The sequence below is a fragment of the Taurulus bubalis genome, assembly GCF_910589615.1.
Source record: "Taurulus bubalis genome assembly, chromosome: 14".
Lineage (NCBI taxonomy): Eukaryota > Metazoa > Chordata > Actinopteri > Perciformes > Cottidae > Taurulus > Taurulus bubalis.
The window spans coordinates 14,518,872-14,528,015 of NC_136602.1; the positions used below are offsets into that span (position 1 = coordinate 14,518,872).

At 39.9% G+C, this 9,144-nt stretch overlaps 1 protein-coding gene across 1 annotated transcript; it reads left to right on the top strand.

The window, feature by feature from the left end:
* Nucleotides 1-1,555: 1,555 nt before the first annotated feature.
* Nucleotides 1,556-7,856, top strand: fam83b (family with sequence similarity 83 member B; the record flags this gene model as incomplete). Its single annotated transcript, XM_079229890.1, has 4 exons — nt 1,556-2,002; nt 3,231-3,395; nt 4,148-4,272; nt 4,619-7,856. The coding sequence occupies 4 exons, from the start codon at nt 1,556-1,558 to the stop codon at nt 6,621-6,623; spliced, it is 2,742 nt and encodes a 913-aa protein (XP_079086016.1). The 3' UTR covers nt 6,624-7,856.
* Nucleotides 7,857-9,144: the final 1,288 nt, after the last annotated feature.

Genomic DNA, 9,144 nt, shown 5'->3' on the forward strand with positions numbered 1-9,144 from the left:
GCGCTTCAGCTTTGAAATGAATTCTCTGAACAGTGGGAGGTTTGAGATAAAATGTAAATATGCTTTTGTATTGTAGGTTATGATTAAACATGCTGCTGAAATAACAGCAGAGCAACGTTTCTTTTACAGCTTATCTATAAAGATAAGGCCCAGCAGAGTGAATGCAGACCTCAAAGGATCGTTTTCATCCAAAACTTATAGTTGAAATGTATACATATGATTGTACGAGCACTGCAGCAGGGTCTATAAAAGAGCCCAGCTGGAAAACAAGAGGAAAGGATGACTGTGTTCATCATAAAACCGGCAGCGGAACTAACTTGAAAGTAAAAGTTAGCACAAACTTTGTCTAAGGTGTGTAGCTGCTATGAAATCTGAGATTCATCTTGTTGTTCTGCTCTCTTGTCATTCAGATAAATGCGGCATGACAAACAACATAACATCTCTATTAAAGTTAAATGCTTGAATCTTTAAATTGGCAGCTGTTTCTTTTTTGACTGCAATGAATGATTGTGTTTGTCCAGTGAGGTTTGATTTACAATATCAAGTATCATATCATTTCAAGTTGTTTTAAATACTGCAAAAGTTGTGAAATTAAATCTTAAAACAGGTTCTAGCCCCTATGAGTTTTAAAAAAAGAGCAAATTCAAGCACACACACGCTGGATTATATTTTTTATTTTTGTCAAGAAATTACTTAAAAGATGGTAACAAAGGTTTTACTTTGTCAAAGAATTATAGTTGTATAGTCCCAGAAAGCGTCTTGCAGATTGTGGAAACAACACAACATATATTTTAACGTTCTTATTTGACCCCACCTTAACTTTGATGCAACTACTGCAGGTGCACCAATAACATTTCTCACCTTGGTTTTTCTACGTCTCATCCAGACTGTAAACAGGTCTGGTGTCTTAATAGGGATTAGTCAGTTTTCATGATGTGGCTTGTCAAACACAACAGTTTATTTTTTTAAATCCATAGTAATACCAGGCACGTAATGTGTTGTATAATATTGTAAAGAATGTCTTGTACATGTAAATAATTGGGTTTTGAATTCAACCTATTGGAAAATACAGACCTCTTGTTCACAATCCCAATTTAAACAAACACTGGAACCGTTACAAAGGAGTAAACCCCTTCCTGTTCAGCTACTGAGAAACAATGAAGGGACAAATAAACTAGCTGGTAATAGACAAGTAGTTCCTGAATAACTTTGAATCAGTTGGTTTATTTAGATCTTCTGCAGATATCTAAACATTTATGTATTTATCTGTTCTGTTCTAAAGTTACCTATTATTATATACTTTAAAGTCTGTGATTCAGTGTTACTCAGAACTAGGAGTGTATTTATTAGGCTACATACCATGAAAAATAGAGGCAAGATTGTAAAGAGCTTTTAGTGTTTTCACAGCTTCTCCATATTTATGCTATATGACTTTTCCGTACAGTTTCCTTTGCCTCATTACACCCACTGTTATAATGTGTGTTCTCTGATTCTCTTACATTACGTCATACATTTGCATTATCTTTGACAGGTCCTGCTGAAACTGTCTGCACCAATGGAGACCCCAGAGTTTTCCCTGCTGTCCTCATTGAGGGGAGAGAAATCAGAGGAATTCATTCAACCGCACTATAAGGAGTCCTATCGCCTGGCCATCGATTGCCTGGCCAGCGGTGGCAGTGACAGTTACCAGGAGTTCCTCAAGGGAGAACGTATCGGGAGCTTCCTCTCAGAGGAAGAGCTGCTCTATATCACTGAAAAAGCAGAACAACTTCCACCTAAAAACCATGCAGAGGAAACCATTGGTCCACCAGACGACGAGTCATCTTCAGGGACGTACTGGCCTGTCCACTCGGATGCGGAAGCGCCAGACTTGGATTTAGGTTGGCCGAATGCCATGCAAGAAAATCTACAGACGAATATAGATCTGCTCTTTCATCCACCAAGACAAAACAACCCCACCATCAAAGAGGTGATCCGTAAGCATATTCAAGATGCAAGACAGGTAATCAAAACTACCTGGAACAATATGCTAAGACAGAACCCATAAAAAGGTTTGATGTGCGATGTTCAGACTGATGACACAATATTTTAGAGCAGCAAATTGACTGAGACGTAATGTTTTTCCACTGTGCTTAGCTCGAGCTCTTCTAAGGTATGTCGTAAGCATCGGTTCCTGTCAGGGAATGTCCTCAGACCTTTGTTTCTCTGAATTTCCAGTTGCAAGGAGTGTCAGCTGGAGTTGTTGTGTTCGAAATCTGGTTTAGCAACTCCTCTATGTAAGAAGAAAGTGTGTGAAACCATATACAGAAGTAGGATTACATTAAGGCGTCATATCCATCACTCAGTTAACGCCTCCGTGAGTTAGACAATGGTATCTTGATGAATCATAAACTAGTTTTGGAGCTCAAAATTGTGGTTAGTAGATAATTAATATTCTGCTACATCTGTACAGCCTTGTTACTTCTGCACTGCTGCTCTTAATTAAATCAACTGCCACAGAAAAAGACTTGCAGGAGCGTCTGGAGAGAACAAAATATCAGTTTAAAAAGAGCAAACTAAATAATTTTCTCTTTTCAACCTAATTACAATCAGCAGAGTGAAAAGTAATTCAAATGGAATGCAGATACATATGTCATGGGACGCTGGAGCAGCTGGAATGGCTATCTCTTTTCTATTTCTATAATTTCTATTTATTTAAATGTTTAATTTTTTTTGGAAGAAGCATATATGATTAGGAATGACAACACTTCTCAAGGTTCATCGTATGGGACAGAAACCTCCTCCACAGGAAATTAAACGAGTGAAAAAAAAATCTTACAATGTTGTCGGACTGATTGAATTAAAGAGCTCATTACATGACACTAGAAGTACTGCACATTATCTTGATGGACTTTCATCACAGTTCATTCAAAGTGAAATGAGAGAGAAAAGCCTTTAATCTGGTCCTTGAATACTCCACCAGTGACAGATATGCATTTGAGATCAATAAATGTTGTATCTTGGCTAATTCACTTCTCCAAATTGATCTCAGTAAAATGTGCGACTTTATACTTCATCTGCATCACTTATCTGTTTGTAGCTGTCAGATTCACATGTATTATTCATGTTTGTAAATAACAACTCTGTATGTTCTTAAATAGGTCACAGGTTTCATAAGTGTAAACTGGTTAAATGTGCTCTCGTGTCCGGCACGTTGAACTGATCATGATTTATTCACTTTGTCCTTGCAGGTCATTGCCATTGCGATGGACATGTTCACTGATGTCGATATATTCAAAGAAGCTGTTGATGCCTCTATACGAGGAGTCCCGGTCTACGTGCTTTTGGATGGTTTCCATTTGAAAAGTTTCCTCGCAATGGCTGAAAATCAAGATGTCAAAATCCATCAACTCAGAGTAAGCATGTTTACAAACATCCATTTGATTTTCAGAATTTAATTAATCGATTCTAACAACCATTACAGATACGTTGTGAAAAGTAATTCAAATTTAACGGTTTTAAGATATTTTGAGGGTGACATTCTGAAACTAAAAAAAGGACATATTTCTGATCACTTCCTTGCCAAGAGTTATGTGAGATGATTGCCACCACTGTTATGTTTGCACACTAAATATAAAAACTATTTGCATTTTTTTATACACTTGCATCTTTGACTATGTCCGTGCATTTACATGCATACAAAGGTGCAAATGTCAGGAACATATCACATGCAACGATAACAACTGATGTCTGAATAATATTCCTGCTTCGTGTGCCTATATATGTGCTTATGTGCGGGCGTCTCTCATGCACGCCAGGCACACTACATACTACTGCAGCAAATTGCAAGTGGCATGGACTTTCTTTTAGGACCTGTGGTTTTCAAGCTGGCTTTTTATATGTTTGATGTATGATTCAATAATTCCAAGTTTGACCCAACACAACACTACGGCTGGTTGTTGACAGCTTCTCCACAGAAGTAAAAAATAGACATGAGGGACTCAACAAATGGGACTCAAAACATATTTCAAAACTTTAGATTAATCAGCAGTACTTCAGGTTTTTTTTGGGTGGGGGGGTTGTGATGATTTGATTGACATACTTATTATCTTCTGCTGTAAGATTTAAAATATTGTCTGACATTTTCCTTTCACTGCTTTGACCACAGAACATGAGGGTGCGCACTGTTCAAGGTCCGGATTACCTCTGTCGATCAGGAGCAAAATTTCATGGAGCAATGGAGCAGAAGTTTCTTATAGTCGACTGCCACACAGCGATTTATGGCTCATACGGGTAAATACAACTTCAGTGGTTGAGAGCACTGAGGCATAAACTAAATGCACCTATAAAGCAAAGCAGTACACTTATTGGCACTCACCACACAATTGCTGTCATCATTTCTTATTGATGCTTTTTGAAGAAGTTGATGGAACTTTCTGGAAAATGCAACACTCAATTAAACCTTTGAAAATAATAATATTTTTTTCTTTCTGTCTTTAGTGAATGTCGTTTCTTTTTGTTGTTGTTGTTGCTTAAGTTAAATTTAACCCACATTTCTAAAGAGTGTTATGTCACACATCAGTCTGATTTCTCCACTCCACGATGAATAAATACTCATATTTTCCGTGTGTGTTTGCAGCTTCACATGGTCATATGAAAAAATTCATCTGAGCATGGTGCAGGTTATCACAGGCCACCTGGTGAAATCATACGACGAGGAGTTTCGAACCCTCTACGCCCGCTCGACCGTGCCAGCTGAGCTCTGCCCTCAAGAATCTTTGTTCCAACGCAATGGACCACAAGGACACATTATTTTGCCAAACACTCAGTCTGCCCAAAAAATTGACCGGAGGCACCAGCTGAGGCACACGCTGGACACAGTCTATCGAAAGACCTGCGAGAGGAAACTAGGAGCGAGAGATCTTGAGGGGAGGCTCTTTGAGGAGGAACCGAACAAGTTTGGGCCCTTTGAGAATGGGATTGCTGCTCAGAACCAGATGCCCCAATTTCAGTCTACAGAGTCGATGAACTTCATTAAAAGGCACAGCTATGCTGGGGAGAGACAAGATGAACATTTGCCGCAGAACATCAGGCCCAGAGCGAGCAATTGGAATATCTCCAGAGAAACCGGAAACGGAACCAACCACTACCCCAATGACAATTACTTGCAGGTGCCACAGATACAGAGGGGTCAAAACATCCGTCAGTCTTACAATGGCAACGACAAGCAGATTCTTTCCATGCAGCAGAACATGCCCACGCTAGAGAATACATCCAAGTCCTTCATGCGCACATTGAGGATCGAGTCTTACCTCAAATGCCCTGACGTCCCATACGGAGGAGACTCTTGTGACTATTTAGACCAGTTTGAACCACAGGACAAAGCTAACGCCTACATGCAGGGTAGGATGAGGTCTTCCCTTGCTTTCAGGTCCACCATGCCAGAGCAAATGGAGCCAAACCGACATCTTAACAACTCCTCGACTTGTGTCAACACCTTAGCAGCCCCAAACACTCCTTTGCACTACTCATCCATGCAGTGGAATCCAACTGCAGCAGCTGAAAATAGGATAAGTAATGACGAGTACATGTATAAGAGGCAAGTTTCGCAGATTTTGAATGACAATCGGAATAACGGAAACTACGGTCCAGGTAGAAACGCTTACCAATCTGTGTACGCCAGCTTAGGCAGACCTACAGGTGGACACATGATCACAAACCAGGACATCATGTCAGACAGTTGGCAAAAAAGGCATAGCGTAGCAGACCCAAGATCAAACACTGAGTACAAGCATGAATCCTCAGATCACATGTATGGAGCTTTCGCAAGGACGCAAGTGAATAGAAGCACAGTCGGGATCAATGCACATGGTGGAGGATACAGCTCAAATCTGAAAGAAGATCAGAGATCTGCTTCTCATCATGATGTCAAGAGTGTCACAAGCACAAGGGGCCATGGTACTCCCATTTGGCAGGAGCCGCCATCCAGAACTGTGTCCGCAGCAGCCCTGGGTGTCGATAGCAACGATCTAACAGCTAAATCCAATATGCGCTCACAGCTCTTTCTAAAGAAGAGTTCCAAAAAAATTAAGTCGTTGCTTAACATACCAGAGAAGAAAGAGGATTCAGCAGGAGCACATGAAGCACAGAGTCTGAAGTCAACTGGCAGCTCAGATACCATAACAGCTGAGGATGAGGAGAGGATACCATACAGAGGAGGAAAACTTCCCCAAAGCACAACCCACTCTGTCAGGTCTTCCTCGGAGCACCAGAAGCAAATGGAGAGCAGCAATCTAACCTCTTCAAAGCCTCATTTCAGGACTGAGGGGCACCAAAATCCACTTCAAGTCTCTCTTCCTAAACTCACCACTCAGAAGAAACCGAGTGTTTTGGACAGAAGCGTGAGGCCTGTCCCTGACTTGAGCAAAGAACGAGGCACGGAGACTCGCCTTTACAGCAGATTTGAGCCTTTCTGCTCGTTTGACAAGAAGCGCTCTGCACACTCCCAGGAGAAACCCAAAAGCCTTCCTAGAGATGAGGCAGTCATCGAGCACAACGTCACCCGGGCTTCAAGAGGGCTCCATGAAAATAAGCTGGAGAAATTCATTCAACGAGTAGGCCATCTCATTCACAAGAACAAGTAGCACATCTTCACAGGTCACTTCTTAGCAATGCACATTTGAGTCATTATGTAAGTATTTTTACAGTTGGTCTTTATTTCTGTGTTTACTTGTTTTTAGCAGACACTGTTTACATGTTGACCTCCACTTTTGTTATTGTGTACAGATGCACTGATGAATGTTGTTTATATGAATACAGACCTTTATATAAAACACAATCTTAAACACTGTCTTTAAGTCTGTCCTCGACTGGTGTCAACCTAAAGCAAATCAAATGCTGCAGATGCTTTCAGTAGTAGCGGTGCCAAAAGGAAATACATAGATATAATTGTTTTGCTGCAACTGCAGGTGTGTTTGTGTACATAGTACCAACATGCTGTTGTTGCTACTGTACGCTGAGAGGATTACTGTCAACTGCCGTTGAAAATACCATCAGCATAGAAGCTAACCACAAATCCACATGATAAAAAAAACATCAACCTCAGACAAGCTGAATAGCATGGAAGTTGCAATTTGTAAAATGGATCAAACAGGAAAAACCAATGAAGGAAACTTTCCTCTGTGGCAGACAACATCCTTGCAAGGTTTGTTTTATTCTACGAACAGACAAAACATTGTTCCTTTTTGCACTGATCAATTTTTAGATTTTCTTCTTTATTCTTTCCGACTAGTGGAGGGAAAACATTCAAAATACACTTAGATGTTTATTTTACTCCACTTTGTCTATTCGTGTCTGTAGATTTCTCCTAAAGTCACCAATCGGTTGCAATAATGCCTTATTTACACATTTAGACATCACATTTCAGAAGACTTGTAATACAAAAAGTAATTGTCTTAATGTAAGCATTCAATTTTGACCCTCTTCACCTGGGGTGTTTTTCCTGAAGGCAAAACTCAACGTGCACTACATGCACAATGAAAAATGCAGTACACATACTCAGAAGGGATTCAAGTATTTCATCGTTCATCCTTCACTCAAGGTGACAGATTTGTGGGTAAGCACAAAGCAACATGGCCTCCAGAGTGAGACATATGCAAGAAGAATACTTATTATCCTGGTTCATAAATATTAATTATTTACAGTTAGGTACTCAGTACTACGACTGAGTATTCAGCTATTTTAACTGTAGCTTTCTGGTGCTTGCCACCCAGTCCCACATTGCTTCTGGGGGTTTTGTCTTAGGGATATTTGTGGTGGGAATAAAGTGGATATTTTTAAAACAGCAGATCCTCTTCTAGTGCACTATGTCTTGATAATGCTCATAAAATGCTGATAAAAACGATTGATGATGATTATTGTGTTTCTTCCTGTCTGACATCTATACTGATGAATTGTGTAAATTAAATCTAGTAGAGTTTAACTGTAACGTTTTGTTAAGTTTTGCTTTGAAAAATGATAAAAGCTCTTTGGTTGATCTGAACCGACAGGCTACAGCTATTAGACCAAACACAGCATCTCCCTGGAGTGTAACAGGCTGGAAAACTAAAATGTTTTGATTGTTGAAGGAGAAAACCGAAAATGATCTGCACAGTGGAATCAGAGCTCCCTCTGAAAAAGCGACGTTTTGACAAAAATAAGTCTTCCAGAAAATTGATTATTAACAGATCATAAAACTATAGTGCTAGCCGAAACATTTTAAATGAAAACTACAGACAAAACACACACTCAAGCATATATGTCATAAACAAACATTTAATGACCATGGTCACTCAACATCATTTGCATAATTCTTCAAGATAGAAACCATGGCCAAAGAGTAAAGTAAAACATTTATGTTGATAGTAGTTATGTATTTTTAGTATATGTGTTTGTGTTATTAGAATAGGCCAATACACATGATACAACCCAGCCATATGTGAGGCTATGTTGAGTCACAGTGCACAAAACTCTTTCTAGAAAAATACAATGGTATAGTGATTTACATATATAACTGTCCTTGTAATTTACAAATATGTGGTTGAAGACAGTTAAGCATCCATTACAGCACAAATATACCTGTATCATTTCAGGAATGAGTGAAAGAGATACGTTTTTGACCTGTTACATAAAACATTTAAATAGCGATTTAGGATTCAACATTTAATTCAATTTTCAAACCAATTGAGATTATTTTGTATAGCCCAGAATCACAAATTACAAATTTGCCTCGGAGGACTTTACAATCTGTACACACATGACAACCCTGTCCCAGGACCAGGATCGGATCAGGAAAAATGAGAAAAAAAACTTTCACAGGGAAAAAAGGACGAAACCTTCGGGAGAGCAACAGAGGAGGATCCCTCTCCCCGGATGGACAGAAGCAATAGATGTCATGTGTACAGAATGAACAATGTAACAGAGTTACAGCACATTCAATGAATATGACGATCCAGATAGGTAGGAGGTAGGAAGCAGAGCCAAGGATACAGAGCCAAGGAGGCAGGGCCATGGAGGCAAGGCCAGGCAGGGGGCAGGAGATAGGGTGGCTGTAGGTTGGAGGCAGGGCCAAGGATACAGCGCCAAGGAGGCAGGGCCAAGGAGGTAGTGGAGCAGGGGGTAGGAGGG